The 21,763-nt window shown below is 42.7% G+C and overlaps 2 protein-coding genes across 2 annotated transcripts in view; one reads left to right on the top strand and one right to left on the bottom strand.

Annotated features, from left to right (window-relative positions):
- The window catches only part of KATNIP (katanin interacting protein), a 179,715-nt gene extending 162,942 nt beyond the window's left edge, over window positions 1-16,773 (bottom strand). The window contains exons 1-4 of the mRNA XM_089691998.1: window positions 16,577-16,773; window positions 14,144-14,199; window positions 11,159-11,232; window positions 2,908-3,068 (exon numbers count right to left, since the gene is read on the bottom strand). Of these exons, the coding sequence (XP_089548124.1) occupies window positions 2,908-3,068; window positions 11,159-11,232; window positions 14,144-14,199; window positions 16,577-16,583 (298 nt within the window). The 5' untranslated portion in view covers window positions 16,584-16,773. The remainder of the gene's footprint in view (window positions 1-2,907; window positions 3,069-11,158; window positions 11,233-14,143; window positions 14,200-16,576) is intronic.
- A 178-nt stretch (window positions 16,774-16,951) lies between these two features.
- The window catches only part of GTF3C1 (general transcription factor IIIC subunit 1), a 199,708-nt gene continuing 194,896 nt past the window's right edge, over window positions 16,952-21,763 (top strand). The window contains exon 1 of the mRNA XM_089691990.1: window positions 16,952-17,337. Within this exon, the coding sequence (XP_089548116.1) occupies window positions 17,117-17,337 (221 nt within the window). The 5' untranslated portion in view covers window positions 16,952-17,116. The remainder of the gene's footprint in view (window positions 17,338-21,763) is intronic.

The following is a 21,763-nucleotide window of genomic DNA, read 5'->3' as shown; positions in this document are numbered from 1 at the left end:
CAGCGCAATTACGTCACACATGAGGTCATTAGCGTGTGTCATGATGTCAGCACGCATGGCGCATGCGCACCTCATCCGTGGTGGCCATTTTAAGTCCTTAAAAAGCCAGATGAACTCAAACCTGATATCAGCCTCTGATACAGCCGGGGGGGGGGGGGGGGGGGTCTGGCAAAACCGGTCAGGCGGGGTCTTGGGTCCTGGATCTATGATGTGTCTATATATCATGGACTGATACTGTAAGTATACCTGCTCTTATACCTTGACAAGAGGGACTATACTTTGCATTTATGGAATGAAAGGTGGCGATCTTCACTGCACCATTTATGAGATATGCTTTCTGCACCTGCATGATTGACGATCACCTGCATGGAATCATACCAACTTCAAGCGGCTTTATGTATGAGGGAGGTATCTGTCTATACATATATAGAACGTAGATTTACATCCATATGCAGTCTTCACATCTCACTGTCCTCCTCAGGATTACATTAACTGCTCCTTTCCAGACAGGGGCACTCTACAACCATACATATACATTAAGGATAGCTCAATGTGATTGATCCAGTGAAATCACCATTTGGTCATTTCTAGGTCTATCAGCTTATTTTGCTTGACCTCCATTACATTTTGGATCTCTGCAGCTTATCCCGCACATCTTTACACAAAATGAGCAAGGACCAGAGAGAAATATATCAATATAGCAGCTGCATTTTTTTAGTGGCCACTCTTTTTTTTTTTCTTTTCTTACTCTCTTTGTCTGTCCCTCTTCTCTGAGAGCTCTCAGTCCTATCAATCAATAAGTATATTCATATAATGTAATTACTAATGATTTAGATTGATATCATGTGGATAACATTTGATTCATTGGATCCATAGTTACCACCTCTGACCCACAATATTCTTTTATATTGGGTTAATGTTATTGTGTTTATATGCCATTTTAAATCAATAAAGTTTTGTTTCTGCTGTCATGTTCTCTGTAAATGCTTAATTACGGATGAGGTACCTTTTTCAGACACTTTGGGTTTAAGATGTTGAGCATAACCCATCTTTTAGTATGTGTGGAGTATTTTTGAGTAACAATTTATAATACCATTTTGTAATAGATATACAGTTGCAAGAGATTGGGGCATATAATGTATCCAGAATATGGTTAATAATTTGTTTTTATAATTTGGGGTTTTGCAACCCCATATTTATTTGTTTGTAATAAATGGGATTTATTTTTCTAATTTTGGTGTATCTGTCCTAAATGGAGTTAATATGCTTCACAAACAGCGTATCAGATATATCCATTTGGAGGCAAATCAACATAGCAATATAAAAATCGTAAAAAAAAAAAAATATATACCAATCTAGGAAATATTTGGATATTCGTATTTATCTATTTCTTAACATTTTTTGAGTACACCTGAATTACACTATATTGCCCAAAGTATTGGGATGCCTGCCTTTACACACACATGAACTTCAATGGCATCCCAAGTCCGTAGGGTTCAGTATTGAGTTGGCCCACCCTTTGCAGCTATAACAGCTTCAACTCTTCTGGGAAGGCTGTCCACAAGGTTTAGGAGTGTGTCTATAGGAATGTTCGACCATTTTTCCAGAAGCGCATTTGTGATGTCAGGCACGGATGTTGGACGAGAAAGCCTGGCTCGCAGTATCCGCTCTAGTTAATCCCAAAGGTGTTCTAAATCAGGTTCAGGTGTGCAGGCCAGTCAAGTACCTCCATCCCAAACTCACTCATCAATGTCTTTCTGGACCTTGCATTGTGCACTAGTGCGCAGTCATGTTAAAACCGGAAGGGGCCATCCCCAAACTGCTCCTACAGAGTTGGGAGCATGAAATTGTCCATAATGTTTTAGTATGCCGACACCTTGTTCCCGTCACTGGAACAAAAGGGGCCAAGCCTAACCCCTGAAAAACAACTCTACACCATAATCCCCCCTCCACCAAACTTTACACTTAGCAAAATGCAGTCAGGCAAGTACCGTATTCCAAAACCAAAACCAGACACGTCCATTGGATCGCCAGACAGAGAAGAGTGATTCATCACTCCAAAGAACAAGTCTCCTCTGCTCTAGAGTTCAGAGGCGGCGTGCTTTACACCACTGCATCCGATGCTTTGCATTGCACTTGGTGATGTAAGGCTTGGATGCAGCTACTCGGCCATGGAAACCCATTCCATGAAGCGCTCTATGCACTGTTGTGCTAATCTGAAAGCCACATGAAGTTTGGAGGCCTTTAACAATTGACTCTGCAGACAGTTGGCGACTTCTGTGCACTTCAGCCTGCGCTAACCCCACTGTCATTTTACGTGCCCTACAACTTCATGGCTAAGTTGCTCTTGTTCCCAGTTGCTTCCACTTTGTTATAATACCACTAACAGTTGTCTGTGGAATATTTAGTAGCAATGAAATTTCACAGATGGACTTATTGCACAGGTGGCAACCTATCACAGTACCACACTTGAATTAACTGAGCTCCTGAAAGCAATCCATTCTTTCACAAAATGTTTGTAGATGCAGTCTGCATGCCTAAGTGCATGATTTTATACACTTGTGGCCATGGAGGGGATTGGAACGTCTGAATCCAATGATTTGGAGGGGGTGTTTCAATACAGTGTATATTCATTGATCTTTCATTTTGGGGAAGGATAACCAGATATGTTTTTCAGGTACCCTGGACGGGGGCAGGAACAGCAAGGGAGTGCTGGCATAGAGTGTACAACAGGGTTGAGGGGGCCTGTTTGCAGAGACATGGACAAGTTGACAGTGTGTCCAAGTTGAATTTTATATTTATCAACCTGGAAACTATGCTGCATTTCTCAATTTACAACTTTGACAAAGAGCAGCTAACAGGAATCATGTAACAGCATTCATATTTGCTCTTGAAAACAATACCCACCTTTCTCGCCTCGTGATTTTAAATCACCTCTTGCTAAATTGTGTGTGCTGTAATGTTTTCTCAACTCCGCATTTGCTCCATTTATATAGACAGAAAATCCTTGTTCCAGATGTTCTAATTTGACTTGTGTAGGATCCTTTGCTTTGCTAATATTCTGTACCCTAAAAAATAAATGCAAGCTTTCGTAAATAATACCAGCAACAGAATTAAAGTAGAACTATAGGCAAAACTTTTTTTTTCCCCCATTTTGGATAGAGCAAGGAGAGGGTTTATAAACCCAGTCCAGTCCATTCTTTTTTGCCATCTGTGTCCCATTGTGGAGATGTTCCTTCACTTCCGGTCCCATAGCCAAACAGGAAGTGAGAAGAAATCCCTGTAAATTAAGGGAATTCATTGGGTGTCCCCCATTGGAAGATTTCCTCTCCATTACTTTTCTGGGGACAACCCAGAATTTAGGATTTTCTTTTACTTTCAATGATAATGGTAAAACAGGACAAATTGAAGGGTGAATCTCCTTCATGGGGGCATAGACAGCAATATAAAAAAAAAAAAGTTTTACCTTTAGTTATACTTTAACAACCCCCATATCGCTAACAGAATGTAAATCTAATAAGGCATTTCAGAGAAGAAAGTCATGCATTAACTATTTACAAGCTTATCAAGCAACCATAATGCTGGCTTGCTATAGGTAATAATTTATTAAGCTTGTTAACCTTCTTTTACATTTGCAGGATGTAAGTAAGCAAATTCATTAAGATCCAAAAGATCTTACATTGGCCATAGATAAGCAGGTGCCACTCTAACTTGGTAATTACCTCCTATGACTAGTCTCAAACAGTGGTATTGCTATGTCCTGTCCATCTCTCTCTCCAGCAGCTGGAAGGTTTCTTCTCTGTTCCACCCCCTTTTTCAAGCGACCAACCACTTATCTCTAGCCTGAACCGTAGGCATGCACATGCTCAGTTTGGTGTATATTGCTAGAGTGTTTTTTTTCCCCCTTCTTATTCTTGGGAGAGTGCATGTGATCAGCACAGGACCAATCAGCACTGTCCAGACAGAGGTCAGGGGATTTCCATCCTAGAGCAGAAAGAAAAAAAAAAAAAAAAAAAAAACCCGCTTCTTTCAACCTTTAGCTAGTGCTGGGCTAGACACAGATAGAAGCCACAAGACTGCTCTAACTGCTGATGAGAAAAGGTATTTGGAAGTTTATATTTACTAAAAGTATTGTACTTCCATGTTCTGTGGGAGACCAGATATAGTGGATGCAGGGTCTTGGGTTTAGTAACACTTAGTAAATAATAAATTAAACTAAGCAGCCGCTGTGCAACTATGATACTAGTTGAAGGAATAAAACAGAAAAAGCAGAGCTAAAAAGAATATATTGATATTTATTCTTTTTAGCACTGCTTTTTCTGTTTATTTATACCAGTTATGTAATTGCTGCAAATGCTGGGGTGACAGCAATAGTTCTAGGAACATAACTCAGTTAACACTTGACTGAAACTGTAAGAGCTTTTAAAGAGTCATGTAGTGATAATTTTGGGTACCAAAGTTTGTTGCAGCTTCGCAAGCAATTTTAAGGCTTGACATGCTGGGTACCTAATTACTTGGTGCAACCTTATCTTTTAACCAAATATTGGGGTTTATTTACTATAGAAAGATGGAGTGTGTAAAATTAGGTGCACTTCTGCATAGAAACCAATCAACTTCCAGGTTTTATTGCCAAAACTTAATATAACAAGCTGAGGTTAGAAGCTGACTACCATGCACAGCTGCACCAGATTCTAAGTGAACCAATTTTAGTAAATCCCCCCCCCCCCCCATTGTGTTTGCACTAAAATTATATTTAGCGTACTTTTAATTAAAATGTGTGCTCATTTGATGTAACATAACATTAGAGCTACCACAATTTTATTCTCCAAGCAGTCTGCTTTCAGAAAACATACAGTACATACAATGTTTGGTGGTTTTAAACTAATCTTCAGACCTAAAATTTGCATGAAAAAAAAAAAAAACAGGGCAAAGCTTTCTGATGCTGATAGTAACATCATCACACGCACTGTGGGCCTTACAGGTAGGGGCTTACTTTGCACCTTATTTTGTGAAATGGGAGATGACCTGATATGAGGTTATCAAGTTTGTTTGCAATCACTTCTGGATTGTTATACAAACGCTGTGTTCCACATCTCTCATGGAGGGTCACAGTCTCTCTGGTAAGCCTCAGAGTGGTTGGTGAAACACATGCCGTGGCTTAGATTTAGACTACATTGAACCTGTGAAGAGGATCGCACTTTTACCGGTCACTCTATGCACTTGGTGGAAGTCACTTATAAAGGATATTTGGACTTATTTATTTTATGTTGTATATTATGACTATGTATTTTTCACTTTCACATATAGCACTTCACAAGTTAGTTTATTAACGCTTTGACATAGTATATCCTAAGTATGGTTCTGGCGGCTTTTTTTTTTAAATATAGGACATTTCTAGCGCAGCTTTGACATGTGGAAGGGAGGAGGAGAAGACAGCAATGAAGAGACAGAGTGTTCACAGCAGAACATGAAATTAATAATTGACGCACAGGCAGGCCGGAGATGCTATCAGACGTATTTTACAATTGCAACATTTGGCCCATACTCGTAAACTCGATATGATGCTCTTATCCTTGGACATCAATAAGGCCTTTGACACTTTATCCTGGCCGTATCTCCTATCGTTCCTTCACCGCTTTGGCCCTTCCTTCTTACGATGGATCTCTTCGCTATACACATCCCCTCAAGCGAAGCTTATATACTACAGATTTGAGTCTTCTACGTTCTCGGTTGCCAGAGGCACTAGACAAGGTTGCCCACTTTCCCCTTCACGTTTTATCTTAGCCTTGGAACCGTTGGCAGAAGCCATTTGTATACATCCTGATATTAAGGGGATTGATGTGGCAGGCTCCCAACATAAATTGTCTGTTTGCAGATGACATACTATTGTCAATCTCGAACCCAGGGGTTACTTTGCCCAATTTGCTCGCAGTTCTTGATTCCTTTGCAACCCTTTCAGGTTTGCATGTCAACCCAGCTAAATCAAAAGCTATGTCAGTTACCCTCCCACCATCACTTTTGACTACTTTGAAGCAAACGTTCCCTTTTCAATGGCTTTCAGCCTTACCATATCTAGGAATTAAGCTTACCCCGACATATGACGGACTGTATCAGGCTAACTTTCCCACTGTCTTTCATGAGTTGACCGAGCTATTGTCCTCTTGGTCTCATTTCCCGCTTTCATGGTTCGGCAGAATTAATGCAATCCGTATGACCTATCTCCCTAAACTACTTTACCTATTTCATGTTTTGACAGTACCAGTACCTTCGCATATATTGCGTATCCATCAGCGAAAACTTCTGTCCTTTATTTGGAGCTCCTCTCGACCCAGAATTAGCAAACATATCTTATTCGCGCAACGGAGTGCGGGCGGGTTATCTGTTCCAAATCTCCAGTCTTACTATTTGGTGGCTAACATTGCCCCCTTAGCTCACGTTCATGCATCTCACCACTTTCCCCCTGTGGGCTGTTGTAGATATGATGGACTCTCACCGATACCGCTCTCCTCCTTGCCATGGCTTAGTATCTCTCAAGATCCATCTACCCTTAGCCTGACGCTTCCGCTATGTCTTTGGGATTCTATCAAATATTCCGCTGGCCTTATCTCTCCTCACCTGCCGCTGTTACGTCTATTGCATAACCCATTATTCCCTCTGGGTAGGGATAATCCTAGACAGTTTGCCTGGTGGCAGGTGCATGGTTTTTATGATGTTCACTCACATCTCCCACTAGAATTACCTTTGACGCTCTGCGCTCTTCTTAAAACATCCCTCTCCGAGAACATTTTGGTTATTTTCAACCTCGTCACTTTATTAATACACTAATACGTACGCATCCGGGACCTTATCGTCTGTCCCCCTTTGAAAGCCAGTGCAGACATAGACCTCACGCCCCGGGTTTGATCTCCTTGATTTATTCTTCCATTATATCTTATAGAACCCCTCCGGTTCGCTCCTATCATCAGCGTTGGCAGTCTGAATTAGGGGGGACCTTGGATCAACAGGACAGGCAGAACATGACCCAAACATTATCTAAATGTTCTAGGAATGTCATTATCCTTGAGAATGCCTACAAAATTCTATACCGATGGTATTATACGCCTGCTCGTCTAGCTAGTTTTATCCCTACATATTCCCCGGTCTGTTTTCGGGGATGCCAACAATTGGGTACCATGGCTCACATCTGGTGGACTTGCCCTAAAGTAAGCAGATTATGGATTAGGGTGTATGCCCTCCTCCGCACTATCCTTCACACAGACATTAAGCGTAACCCGTATGAAGCGCTTCTATTTAAACCACTGGAGGGCCTTCTCCGTTTTGAACGGCAGCTGGCATCACACTTATTTATGGCAACTAAATTGACAATTGCGAGGGCTTGGAAGACTCCTGTCCTTAGTTTTGAGGATGTCAAAAACCGGATGAACTTCATAATGGTTAATGAAAAACTGACGGCCATATTGTTGGATACCCATACAAAATTTCTGCAGATATGGCGTCCCTGGCTGGATATAGCTCAACCCTCAAGATTCGACCAGTCCCTTCTGTCGATATGAGGATGGATTTTGCTGTGATCCCCTCCCTCCCTTTTTTTTTTCCCCCCCTTCTGTTGTTGTTTGTGTTGTACATGTCCCTCTACTGTTTCTCTTTTCCTACCCTCCTGTTCAATCTGTCAAACATATTTTACAGATTGTGCTTGCTGTCTTATGCGCTACATCCTCAATACTATCTATGCAATCTAGATTTCTTTATAAACTCTAGGTTATGAACATGTACTATTTTTTGGAGAGGCCTCTTCTCGTGCCTCTCCTGTTTTCTATAATGTTGATGTAGCAAAACTTCCCTTTAGAGTTTACATTATCATTGACCCACAAAGGTTTGTTAACCGTTCCCTTCCAACCCCTTCCCCCATCCTTTCCTACAGGGCACCTATGTAAACTTTTCAGCTTATGCCTTTATCGATGCATGGCTTGAACCAGCTTCCCTTCATTTAATACAATTTATAATTGTTGGTCATTGAATCTATGCTCCGAATGTTTGTTTATCTTTGCTTAATATTCTATAAAGCTCTTTGTAAAAGAAAATTAATAATTGAATATATATATATATCTCTATCTATATCTCTCCAAACCTTGATGGCAGGATAAATACCTGAAATTTTGCTGTTGGCAAGACATCCTATTTCAAACTGCACAGAGATGGATGCAGGTACGTTTGAAAAACAAGTGATGGAGAAAGACACCTCTGGATGTTTTGAGGTCTCCAAATCCACCAACAAAGCATATTTTCAGGGGTTACAACATAGTTATAATCCTAGAGAAAGAGGTAGCAACAGAAAAAAAGGGGACAAGAGTAGAATGTGAGCCTTCAGCTGGTATCACTGGGACATGTGCCAAAACCTGGGAAACACCTCCTTTGAGTATTTCAGACTCTCACAGGAAAGGTTCCACAGTGAAACATTCTTTCAAAATCTTACCAGGATTCCCTGTCAATTTGCTAGGCAGAGATCTGTTGGGAAAATTCAAGGCCACAATCCGAGTAAGCAAGAAGGGAAGGGTGCACATGGAGTCATCTCACTGGTTTGTGAGCATGAAAGATTTAGAGAAAGTGAAGGCTGAAATCTGTGCCAACTGTAAGCTAGATGTAGGGTATATTCTCTATATACAAGGTCAGACTCAAACCTGGACCAGTATAACAAAAGCAGTATCCTTTGTCACAAGGAGATTGATGGTACTTCCCGTTTAGTGCAAGATTTCAGGGCCATAATAATCTCATTCCAATTTCACCCATTGTCCCAGATGTGCCTTCATTGATTACATCCATTCCACACGATACACAGTATATACCATTCTTCACACTGCCCATCATGTACTGCATGTCCTTAAGAAACTTACTACGCAGTACATGACAGAATAAAGGGCAAGTGGTTATGAAGTAATTTTGACATCAACTGCTAATTTGGAAGTGAAATATGCAGGTTCTAATTCAGGTCCGTTAGCTATGTTAAATTGTTTGCTAGGGATAAAGGGTGAAACTGATAATCCACCTGAAGAACATGATTGTGTTCAGGTAATACAAGAGGACACCACTCCCAGAATAGATATGCAACAAAAGGGTTGACATTATATGCAAATGATCTAATGCCAAAGAGAGGTATAACAGGACTCCCACGTCACAGTGCACAGTTCTATGGCATAGGACATTGGGGTTGACAGGTAGTGAGATAAAATAAAATAAAAAAAAGATTTTTTGCAAAGGAAGTCATCCCTCAATAGGGATGTCTGGTAAGTATAGACTTGGACATAGGACCAACATTTACCTCAAAGGTTACACACTAGGTAAGCAAACTGATGAGTATTGACTGGAAGTTCCACATACCCTACCATCCACAGAGTTATGCTCATGCAGAAAAGGCAAATAGGACCCTAAAAAAGAGAAAATAAGGAAGGTAACAGGTGGGACATTTAAGGGATGGGAGGTGTATCTGCCAGATGTCCTTTGGTAGTTATGCCAGGTGATTTAGAATTAATCCAGGAAAGACATATGCAGGAATTGATTAGGGTGTCGAATGGCGTATACGGTGATGTCTCTCTTTTTTTCCCCACAGATAACCACTACCCGATCTCCTGGATTGTACGGGTGAATTGGATTAAGGACTTTCACAGACACAAGACCACAGATCCATCATACAGGAATCCTACCATAGTGATGGCTGTGATGAGAACCGCAGTTCTGACTGCTGATTCCAATGTCTGGATCCCAGAACCACCAAAGAACCAAGAGCAATAGATGGAATAAGGAAAGGAGACGGACCAATAAACACCCTCCAATCTTCAGGATGCGGCTTCATCCAGAGACAGCCTGGAAGAATTTTCTTTTGATCAGGTTATCTCTCAGTGATAACTTTTTCAATGGCTTTCTAGGCTAGCTACTGCTACTATCACCAAGGAGAATGGCCACCAATCTGTGGCCACAACAGTAAGACTGTGAATGACACTGAATTAAAAAAAAAAAAAAAAAAAAAAAAAGAGCCGAAAAGATCATTGACTGAAAATATGTCACTACTGAAATTTAAGTATAGGTATGCCAAGCTCTCGGGAATTGAGAGTTGTTGGGTTTGCAGTATGCTCCACCCCGAAACCATGAACATTCTTTTGTATGCTGCACCAAAATATGTGAAATCAATGTTTATGGTTATCGGAGTATCATCTTTATAAATGTTACAAGGCCTAAATTTGAAGTGTTGGGAGTTGTACAAATAAATACAACTAAGAACAAAAAAAAAAAAAAAAAACCCCTAGGAAACATAACTACAGATGTTTTTTTTTTTTGAATGTTGAATTGAGGAAACAGGTGCTCATGAATGAAATGGAAATAGAACAAATGGGTACATCATTAACTGAGTTGTGCGAGTCTACTACTGACTATGAGTGTTGTACATGGATACATAACACATCTGCTGAGATCCCAGACTGCTATGAAGTCATTGAGAATCATAGAGCCCAGGTAAATGTGTTACAAGCTCGATGGTTTAAGAAAGTAAGTATGCTGATTTTGTTGTTTTTTACTAAAACATATATATTTAATGTTGTTGCTAAACTTTGCATGTGCATTTGTAACACGTTTTTAAAGAACCCGGATTCATATTGGAAAAAAACAACAGTGAAACTTGATCTGTTGTCACTATGTGACAAAAGAGGAACTGTAAGGAAATATGTCTTATTAACTGCCATCCATTTTGTATAATGCCTCCATTTATAGATGTGTGAACAGTTAGTTTTGGTTTTGTAACTTCTCTCGTTTCCTTAGACTAGTTTCATTTCTGCAAACGGAACTACCTTATATGGGATCTCTCAACTATTTGCAGTTTCTGTTCTTCGTGTAACTATATTGATAAGAACGGAATGTTTCATTGGCCATCCTGAGATTAAGCAAAGCCTACTGAGTTTTGTATAACAGTTCTTGTCATGCATTAACCTTTCAGAGATTTAGCTTGCACACTTCGGTGTCTGGAGCTTTATTTCTCCCAGAGAGGGTGGAAATAATGAGGACAGGGGCTACAGACATAGGTTGAATCCTTGCACCATGTATACTATAAAATGTAACAGTTTATCCTGCTTTCAGCTATTTAAATTAAAAGACAATTTTCTTTGCACCTTACCGGTTTTTCTGTTGGAGATATAATAAATAATCATCATGCTTCTCATCAAAGTCACTCTGTTTATCATAGTCATTCTTAAAAAAAAAAAAAAGAAGAAGGGGAAGAATACATGAGGTATAATGGTACATATGTATAATAAGTTACTCTTAACAGTAAATCTTTCCTTCAATCCCCTACAACAGTGCCTTAACTGGCAGACCATACTTCACTACCTAGCTGAATACAAAGTAAAAAAGTTAAAAAAAATGATAAAGCTGTACAATGACTGGAATTCGGTAGGTCCAGCAAGGACTGGTCAAATTTTGATCAGTCCATGGGCTCCTTAAAATTTACTTCAGTTGAAGGGAGATATTGAAAAAAATGTTCTGTCAATCAGCGGCTGCACTAAGAATATTATGGCTATTATACCGTCTATTTTTCTTTGATAAAGAAAGCCCTACAGCCACACATTTTGAAGGTATAACATTTTAAAAAAATTTAACGCTAAAATATATATGTGTAAATCAAGCATCAACAATATCAGAAAATTACTAACAAACATTTTATATCAATTCTTCCCACTAGGAGGTGGGTCTTAGGAACACTATGAACATTTAAGGTAGCCTGGCAACAATAGTTAACAATAAGGTACTGGTTAAGCATCTGCAAGGACTATTAAAAAGGATAACAAGAATATTGTAGAAGGCCTCATACACACACAGAACAGTAGAAATGCAGATGTTAGCGGCACTTGAAGTTGTTTTTTTTTTTTTTGCAACCTCTAAGCGCCCCTCTATGTTAGCCTATGTGTTTTTGCACACATACAGTAGGTGTTTATAGGCCATTAGAGGCAGAAAAAACCCCAACACTTGCGAGTTCAGGAGAGGAGCATTTTGGGGAAGAAGAAAGAGAAAAAAAAAACCCACACACACACACACCCATTCAAGATGCACCTAAACGCTACATGCCTTTAGTACTTGAACATTCATTCATTCCAATGGCCAGGCAAAAAAAAAAAAATTATATTCTGGTCAGTAAAATAAATGAACACCAAAATGCATAGTGTGCCTAAACATTTTAGTGCGGTTTTTATGCTTCCCTTTCCTCTTCTAAAGCAAAAGGTGTCCAGGGGGCACATTTCAATCCTCAGCCTGAAACTTTTAATTCTACTTAATTGAAAATCCCCTCCCCTAATTGAAGTTTTTTTGTTTGTAATTTTCTGAATGCTCTCCATCCTCACTTTTCTTCTTCCCCCAAATGTCCTTCCATTTAAGGGATTTATATTTCTCTCCCATAGGGAGGTTCTCCATTTCTCTAAAAAAGGGGCTCTTGGTTTCTCCATGTAAACTTCCCTTAAAAGGAGCAATTCTATTATGTTCAAAATCCCTATCTTCTTGATATTCCTTCCGCTCAAATCTATGAGATTGGGACATATTTTTTTCTCCCAAAATATGAAAAGAGGCGCTGTTTGGGGTGTGAAGTCCCAATGAAGGACGTGCGCGGAGTCTACAATTTTAATGATGCCATCATGCTAATGGGTGCTCAGGATTCACGAGACTAAAGTTGAGCTGTGCAATTGATGCTATCCATTTGGTTCACATAGATTGAATTCGTTTAACGTGCTTTTACTACTCTGATTGTGAGTGTTTTTAACCGTTCGACTCCATGCAAACTGGGAGCTGAAAAAAAAAACAAACAAAAAAAAATAAAACCCCACACACAACAAACACTGGATAAAAATTGCTTATATGAGCATTTTCTTTCAGGCTTTTTGCCTGCGTTTAGCATTATATAGCTGGCTATAAGCAGCAGCCAGTCACCAGCATCCTTAACAACTGATGACTCAGCTGTCAGTACTCATTAACACCGGGGGGGGGGCCCGACCACAGACCCCAAAAACTACTGCCCAGGGTTGTGGGGAAGAAGCCCTTGTCCCCATCAACATGGAGACAAAGCAACCTGCCATGTTGAAGAAATGTGGCCAGGTATGGTTCAGGAGGGCCTGCATGCTCGGATAAGGGTCTGGTATGGATATCCAATTAAAAGGGAAAAAAAAAAAAAAAAAATTTAATTTCTTCATTAAATTTAGAACAAAAAGTATTCTGTTATGCCTTTGGCAAAAAAAACAAAAACACCCAAACACAAAGAAACACAACAGTAAATGTATCTTAATTGGTTTGTGTAAAAGTAATGCCAAGTCAATATTGAACCCTACAGACTAAGACTGGGATGCCATTAACGTTCATGTGAGTGTAAAGAGGCGTCCCAATACTTTTGGCAAAATAGTGTGTCACTTGATTATTGAATGTGTTTTCTGTGAACTGAGTTTAGTGAGGGTAGCATGGCACTAAATATTTTTTAACAGATATCCATGTGGGGGGGGGGGGGGGGGGGATCAACAGGCTCATTTTAATGCCTAACATATTCCCTTTATATACTCACCTCTCCATAGTTAGCTCATCTTTTCAGAAAAAAAAAAAAAATATGAACTGGTGAACTAACACCATACACCCTCCTCACCCCCCAGTCTCCACTGTATTTACCATGGTGGGTGCTAAGGTGTCACGCTCTGATCCATCCCAGAAGTTTTGCAGAAAGAAGAGGGAGAGGGAAAGAGAAAACAAAACAAAACAAAACAAAACAAAAAAAAAAAGTACTTCCAGGAGCCAGGATCTTGTGACTTTCTCCCCTTCTCTCAGCTCTGTCAGAACTGGTGCTTGGTGACCGGGCATGGGTACAAGAAGGAGGTATTAGATGCTAAGCTCAGTATTAAGGTGCATCCATTTGCTTTGTCACATGAGCACAGCTCACAACAGTCACTATAAGGTTTTAAACATCAGTCACTACAAAGTACTTTCGTAGGCTAAATTAGAAGCTCCCAGCTACTGAGCACCTTTTCAACTCCATGCAGTAAAATTCAACCCAAGCAAAAAACATATGATTTTATATTAGAGCAGCATATTCTGACATACGTTTAAACACTATGAATGGGTAAATTTGACTCACCACATTTTTAGTCTTAGATCTAGAATGACTTCTTACATTGCTTCCCATAGATCTACCTAAAAGATATACAATAAAAATGTCAGTATATTTATTTCTGGGTTTTTTTTCTACAATTTAATTTTGTTTTGCATGAGACACGATACAAGAATAATATAAAATGATACCCTGGATAATAAGGGAAGGAGGAAATAAGAATGATGAAATAATAGGTTAAATTCAAGTGGAATTTCAGGATCAAACTAAGCTTCAAACTTCTCCCATCCCCTTTTAATGATGTGCACCACATTGCATTCAGTGGAGAAGAGGGGAGAAATGCAGCGTCTTTTAGACCATGGATGTCTCAATAAGTGGAACCTGTCACCAAAACCACCACATGTGATTTAAAGAAAAAAAAAAAAAATATATAATAAATATATTTTTAAATTGTAAATATTGAAAGTTACACCCAAGCACATAACCCCCCCCCCAAAAAAAAAAAAAATGAAACCCCCCACATATATTCACGTACAAACGTATGAGAGAGCCTTCGCATGAAAACGTCAATTGCGATGCACGTTACATAACACCGCGCACGCTAGGATGACAGCAATAATTCTAGCACCAGACCTCCTCCGTAAGACTATACTGATGACCGATCAGGAGCTTTAAAAGTGTCTATAGAAAATATAGGGCAGGGCTTGAAATTTCCACTCGTCAAATGTAAGGGAAAATCCCTTTATAACGAGCACAGATGGAGCGGGTGGCTTGCAATGGAGCGGGTGGCTTGCAATGGAATCACCAGGCACCGAGGATTGATTTGCATTCCACTTGCGCTCCAAGCCTTGTTCTGAAGCCGACTTCTGGTTTCTTCTTTGTCGCCGCAGAAGACACGAGGAGAGGCCCGCTCTCCACCACCTTGGGGGACACGAGGAGAGGCCCGCTCTGCACGAGGTAATTTCATAAGCGTTAAGGGGGCAGGGTTGGGGGAGGGGCTGGGGTTGGAAGCGGACCTGGGCAAGGTTGGGTGGGGCAACTGGTGGAGAGTAAGGTTTGTGCCTGGCTAGTAGGACTAGACTCGAAATTTTAAGCCCTGATATAGGGTACTGAACTTCGTCGATATTTCACAAGCACATGCAAATTTAAAGTTTGGAATGTTAGATACCTATTTACTCAGTGCAACCTCATCTTTTATATTTTACATAAAAATATTGTAATTTGTTTTTGAGCTCTAAAATTACTTGGGTTTTTTAAATACATTTTGCGGTAATATCCTGCAAAATAAAAAAAAAAAAAAAAAGAAAAGGAACTACCACTATCCTTTTATCTAGGGTGTCTGCTTTCAGAAAAGACAATGTTTGGGGGTTTCATGTAATTGTCAAGCCTAAAATTATTTTTTAATTGTGTGCAAATAACGCAAAAAACGGCCCTGGCAGCGAAAGGGATAAAAGATAACCCAGACACTCCCCTTTCCTGACGAGCAGCAAATCAGTGCTCATTACAAGGTCTCTCCCCTCCCTGCTAGTCCCCGGATGCGGTGCTGGAGACAGGCAGGGAGGGGAGGAGGAGACATACAGCGCAATGTTAAAGTTGCCATAAAGCTGCTTTTGTTTTAAAAAGCCCCAGACATTCTAGAAATCACCTCAGATTTGGTTAAAATGTATTTTTTTTATTCTGGACAAGTAGATTGCCATGAGGGACAAGTAGATTGGGATACCGATTTATTCTCTGGACAAAGTTTTTTTTTTGTTTTTAAATTTCCATACCCCTGCATCCATTTTTTGAATGGAAGAAAACCCTATTTTACTTCCATTAACAGAAGAAAAAAAAAAAAAAAACCACACACACACAACAGAACGGAACAGAACAGACAAAAACGGATGTAAACTGATCCGTTTTTTCTTGGAAAAAATGTGACGGAACTGATGGAAAAAAAAAAAAAAAAAAAAAAAGGGGGGGAGGGGAGAAGACACTCTTGTGAAAGCGGTCTAAATGAAAAACGCCTATATTTGCAAAACACTCAGCTCAGTGTAATCGTAGCCAGAAAATGAATGGCGCCGGACCAGGGGTGGTGCGATTTGTCATTTCTGTGCAGTGTGTTGGGATCACTGGCGGAATTGTAGCAATGCTGTCCAAGATCACACTCAATTGAGGTCTATGGGGACAAAAAACACTCAATTCTGCCTGAAAAGTAGCTTGTATACTTGTTTTGAGGAGCAGGCATTTGCTCAGCAACAGGACGCTCATATGTGAACAGGGGCCATTGAAAACAATGGGTTTTTTGCTTGTTGAGCATTTTTAAGCTACAAAACCGGTCAAGTGTGAACGGGGCCTCAGCGTCAGCCTGGGTGTATCAGTGCCACACACGTTCAGGGACCAAACCACATCTCCACTCAGAAGTTCCCCAACGTATATCACGCCAATCCATCACAAAGTGCTAGGTGACCACTCACTTACCGTACATGACCCAGCTGTGTGACGCCTCCAAAGCTGCATAGAAAACCAGAACTGTGCCCAAATGTTTTCTTCGGTTACCTAGTTTCAAACCGCCAATAAACAGTCAGTATAAGCGCAGCCAATCAGGATTGTAAAATGCGGAGCTCACCAATGTCCACAGGCTCCAGCCGTACATTATATACGTCACGCATTCCTACCCTCCAATCACAGCCTAACTTCAGCACGGTATAGCCAATGACAACTTTCACTTCTACGCCACCACAGCAGGCGGTTGTGCGCTTCAAAATTGTCCTCTAAACCGGCCCCTGACCAATGTGGGCTGGCAGCCATTATTGTGGAGATCTACCTATATACATGAAGGAGGAGAACTTCAACAAAATGGCGCCCAAAATGGAAACTTTGAATTACTGAACAATTCGAGCTCTTGGAATACAGCTCACGTTATTCCTGTCAGCCTGTATTTGATATGGACTAGTAAATGAGTCGGGCTAGTAGAATGGAGTTGTGAGATCGCTCGTGTGTTTAGTGAGTGACGAGGATATGGACGCGCTGGAAGCAATGCTGGATGAGGTGGCTCTGGAAGGTTTGGATGGGATCACGGTCCCGGCGCTGTGGCTGCGGTTACAGGCTCGGCTCCCCACGTTTCCCCTCCTGCTGGATGCGGCCACTAAGCAGCTCTTGTGGACGAGCCTGCTGAGGCACCAGGAGCTGGACTTCTGTGAACTCCCTGAAGAGAGGCCGCCCCTACTGATCTGTAACAGGTCAGGACTCCTCCCTCCTCATCAACTGTTATCTGGTGTCTCTAAACCTTTTATACAAAGGGGCACCTCAATGTTCTTCAGATTCCAGGGTGGCCAGATGTTGGTGTCCCTGTGAGGAGTAGCACCTTATCATTAGTGTCAGTGGGAGGGATAATAGGTGTCATTAGGAAGGCTAGTGCCCTATCCTTGGTGTCATTAGACTAGTACCCCATCATTGGCGTCATTAGGAAGCATAGTGCCCCATCATTGGTGTCATTAGGAAGAATAGTTCCCCATCATTGGCGTCAGTTGGAAGAGTAGTGCCCCGTCATTGGCATCAGTTGGAAGAGTAGTGTCCCGTCATTGGCATCAGTTGGAAGAGTAGTGTCCCGTTGTTGGTGTCAGTTGAAAGACTAGTGCCCCATCATTGGCGTCAGTTGGAAGACTAGTGCCCTGTCATTGGCGTCAGTTGGTAGAGTAGTGTCCCGTCGTTGGCGTCAGTTGGAAGAGTAGTGTCCCGTCGTTGGCGTCAGTTGGAAGAGTAGTGTCCCGTCGGCGTCAGTTGGAAGAGTAGTGTCCCGTCGTTGGCGTCAGTTGGAAGAGTAGTGTCCCGTCGTTGGCGTCAGTTGGAAGAGTAGTGTCCCGTCGTTGGCGTCAGTTGAAAGAGTAGTGTCCCGTCGTTGGCGTCAGTTGGAAGAGTAGTGTCCCGTCGTTGGCGTCAGTTGGAAGAGTAGTGTCCCGTCGTTGGCGTCAGTTGGAAGAGTAGTGTCCCGTCGTTGGCGTCAGTTGGAAGAGTAGTGTCCCGTCGTTGGCGTCAGAAAGAATAGTGCCCCGTCATAGGTGTCAGCTGGAAGAATACTGTATCATCATTGGTGTCAGTGGGAAGAATAGAGCTCCATGATTGGTGTCAGTAGGAAGAATAGTGTCCCATCATTGGCGTCGGTTGGAAGAATAAGGTCCCGTCATTGGCGTTGGTTGGAAGAATAGAGCCCCATCATTGGCGTTGGATGTAGCAATAGTTCTCCATGATTGGTGTCAGTAGGAAGAATAGTGCCCCATGATTGGTGTCAGTAGGAGGAATAGTGCACTCAATTGGTGTCAGTAGGAGGAATAGTGCCCCATGATTGGTGTCAGTAGGAGGAATAGTTCTCCATCATTGTTGTCAGTAGGAAGAATAGTGTCCCATGATTGGTGTCGGTGGGAAGAATAGTGGCCCATGATTGGTGTCGGTGGGAAGAATAGTGGCCCATGATTGGTGTCGGCGGGAAGAATAGTGGCCCATGATTGGTGTCGGCGGGAAGAATAGTGGCCCATGATTGGTGTCGGCGGGAAGAATAGTGGCCCATGATTGGTGTCGGCGGGAAGAATAGTGGCCCATGATTGGTGTCGGTGGGAAGAATAGTGGCCCATGGTTGGTGTCGGTGGGAAGAATATTCTCTCACGATTGGTGTCGGTGGGAAGAATATTCTCTCACGATTGGTGTCGGTGGGAAGAATATTCTCTCACGATTGGTGTCGGTGGGAAGAATATTCTCTCACGATTGGTGTCGGTGGGAAGAATATTCTCTCATGATTGGTGTCGGTGGGAAGAATATTCTCTCACGATTGGTGTCGGTGGGAAGAATATTCTCTCACGATTGGTGTCGGTGGGAAGAATATTCTCTCACGATTGGTGTCGGTGGGAAGAATATTCTCCCATGATTGGTGTCGGCGGAAAGAATGGTGTCCCATGATTGGTGTCGGCGGGAAGAATGGTGTCCCATGATTGGTGTCGGCGGGAAGAATGGTGTCCCATGATTGGTGTCGGCGGGAAGAATGGTGTCCCATGATTGGTGTCGGCGGGAAGAATGGTGTCCCATGATTGGTGTCGGCGGGAAGAATAGTGGCCCATGATTGGTGTCGGTGGGAAGAATAGTGGCCCATGATTGGTGTCGGTGGGAAGAATAGTGGCCCATGATTGGTGTCGGTGGGAAGAATAGTGGCCCATGGTTGGTGTCGGTGGGAAGAATATTCTCTCACGATTGGTGTCGGTGGGAAGAATATTCTCTCACGATTGGTGTCGGTGGGAAGAATATTCTCTCACGATTGGTGTCGGTGGGAAGAATATTCTCTCACGATTGGTGTCGGTGGGAAGAACATTCTCTCACGATTGGTGTCGGTGGGAAGAATATTCTCCCACGATTGGTGTCGGCGGAAAGAATGGTGTCCCATGATTGGTGTCGGCGGGAAGAATGGTGACCCATGGTTTGTAACGGCGGGAAGAATGGTGTCCCATGATTGGTGTCGGCGGGAAGAATGGTGTCCCATGATTGGTGTCGGTGGGAAGAATAGTGGCCCATGATTGGTGTCGGTGGGAAGAATAGTGGCCCATGATTGGTGTCGGTGGGAAGAATAGTGGCCCATGATTGGTGTCGGTGGGAAGAATAGTGGCCCATGATTGGTGTCGGTGGGAAGAATAGTGGCCCATGGTTGGTGTCGGTGGGAAGAATATTCTCTCACGATTGGTGTCGGTGGGAAGAATATTCTCTCACGATTGGTGTCGGTGGGAAGAATATTCTCTCACGATTGGTGTCGGTGGGAAGAATATTCTCTCACGATTGGTGTCGGTGGGAAGAATATTCTCTCACGATTGGTGTCGGTGGGAAGAATATTCTCTCACGATTGGTGTCAGTGGGAAGAATATTCTCCCATGATTGGTGTCGGCGGAAAGAATGGTGTCCCATGATTGGTGTCGGCGGGAAGAATGGTGACCCATGGTTTGTGTCGGCGGGAAGAATGGTGTCCCATGATTGGTGTCGGCGGGAAGAATGGTGTCCCATGATTGGTGTCGGCGGGAAGAATGGTGTCCCATGATTGGTGTCGGCGGGAAGAATGGTGTCCCATGATTGGTGTCGGCGGGAAGAATGGTGTCCCATGATTGGTGTCTGCGGGAAGAATGGTGTCCCATGATTGGTGTCTGCGGGAAGAATGGTGTCCCATGATTGGTGTCGGCGGGAAGAATGGTGTCCCATGATTGGTGTCGGCGGGAAGAATGGTGTCCCATGATTGGTGTCGGCGGGAAGAATGGTGTCCCATGATTGGTGTCGGCGGGAAGATTGGTGCCCCATGATTGGTGTCTGCGGGAAGAATGGTGTCCCATGATTGGTGTCGGCGGGAAGAATGGTGTCCCATGATTGGTGTCGGCGGGAAGAATGGTGTCCCATGATTGGTGTCGGCGGGAAGAATGGTGCCCCATGATTGGTGTCTGCGGGAAGAATGGTGCCCCATGATTGGTGTCAGCGGGAAGAATGGTGCCCCATGATTGGTGTCAGTGGGAGGAATGGTGCCCCATGATTGGTGTCAGTGGGAGGAATGGTGCCCCATGATTGGTGTCAGTGGGAGGATTGGTGTCAGTGGGAGGAATAGTGCCCCATCATTGGTGTCATGATAGGCCACTGCATGACCTTCTTTTTTTGAGCCACTCCTTTGTTGCCTTGGCGGTATGTTTTGGGTCATTGCCATGCTGGCAGACCCATCCTCGACCCATCTTCAGTGTTCTGGCTGAGGGAAGTATGTTCTCAACCAAGATTTTACAATACATGGCCCTGTTCATTGGCCCATCAATGCAGCAAATTCAGCCTTTACCTTTAGCAGAGAAACAGCCCCATGGTTTTGTAGAACATTCCAGCCTTGTTGAAGTCTACATCTTGTTTGTGACGTCTTTGACAGCTCTTTGGTCATTTGCTCATGGTGGTGAGGTTTGAATGGTCTTTTATACACATAACGAGCTGTCGTTAGGAGCACCTTCTTAAATTGACAGGACTAATCTGTGTACTACATGAGCACATAGCCAGTCAGTGGGAGCCACAATTATTGTTGGTCGGTAGGGGATCACATACATATTTCACTCACTGAACTGCAACTCAATTAATAACATTTGTATCGTGTTTTTCTCTGGACTTTTATTATTAGTGGTCAGGAGAAGAGTGGCGTCCTTTTATTGTTGGTCAGTAAGAGGAGTGTAGCTCCATCACTGGTGATAGGTGTGTGATATGTAGCTCTATCACAGGTGGTCAGTGGGAGGAATGTAGCCCCATTATCGCTGGTCAGCTCTAGGAGTGTAGCTCCATCACCGCTGGTCAGTGGGATGAATGTAGCCCCGTCACCGCTGGTCAGTGGGATGAATGTAGCCCCGTCACCGCTGGTCAGTGGGATGAATGTAACCCCGTCACCGCTGGTCAGTGGGAGGAATGTAGCCCCGTCACCGCTGGTCAGTGGGAGGAATGTAGCCCCGTCACCGCTGGTCAGTGGGAGGAATGTAGCCCCGTCACCGCTGGTCAGTGGGAGGAATGTAGCCCTGTCACCGCTGGTTTGTGGGAGGAATGTAGTCCCGTCACCGCTGGTCAGTGGGAGAAGGAGGAGGACACACTGAAGGAGCTCTCTGAGAACCAGCGGTTTTAAGCCTGGGC

This window comes from Staurois parvus, unplaced genomic scaffold, assembly GCF_062004578.1.
Source record: "Staurois parvus isolate SC_StPar_1 unplaced genomic scaffold, SC_StPar_1.0 ptg000022l, whole genome shotgun sequence".
NCBI lineage: Eukaryota > Metazoa > Chordata > Amphibia > Anura > Ranidae > Staurois > Staurois parvus.
The sequence above is the reverse complement of the archived record's forward strand: the minus strand, read 5'-3'. Positions and strand labels throughout refer to the sequence as shown.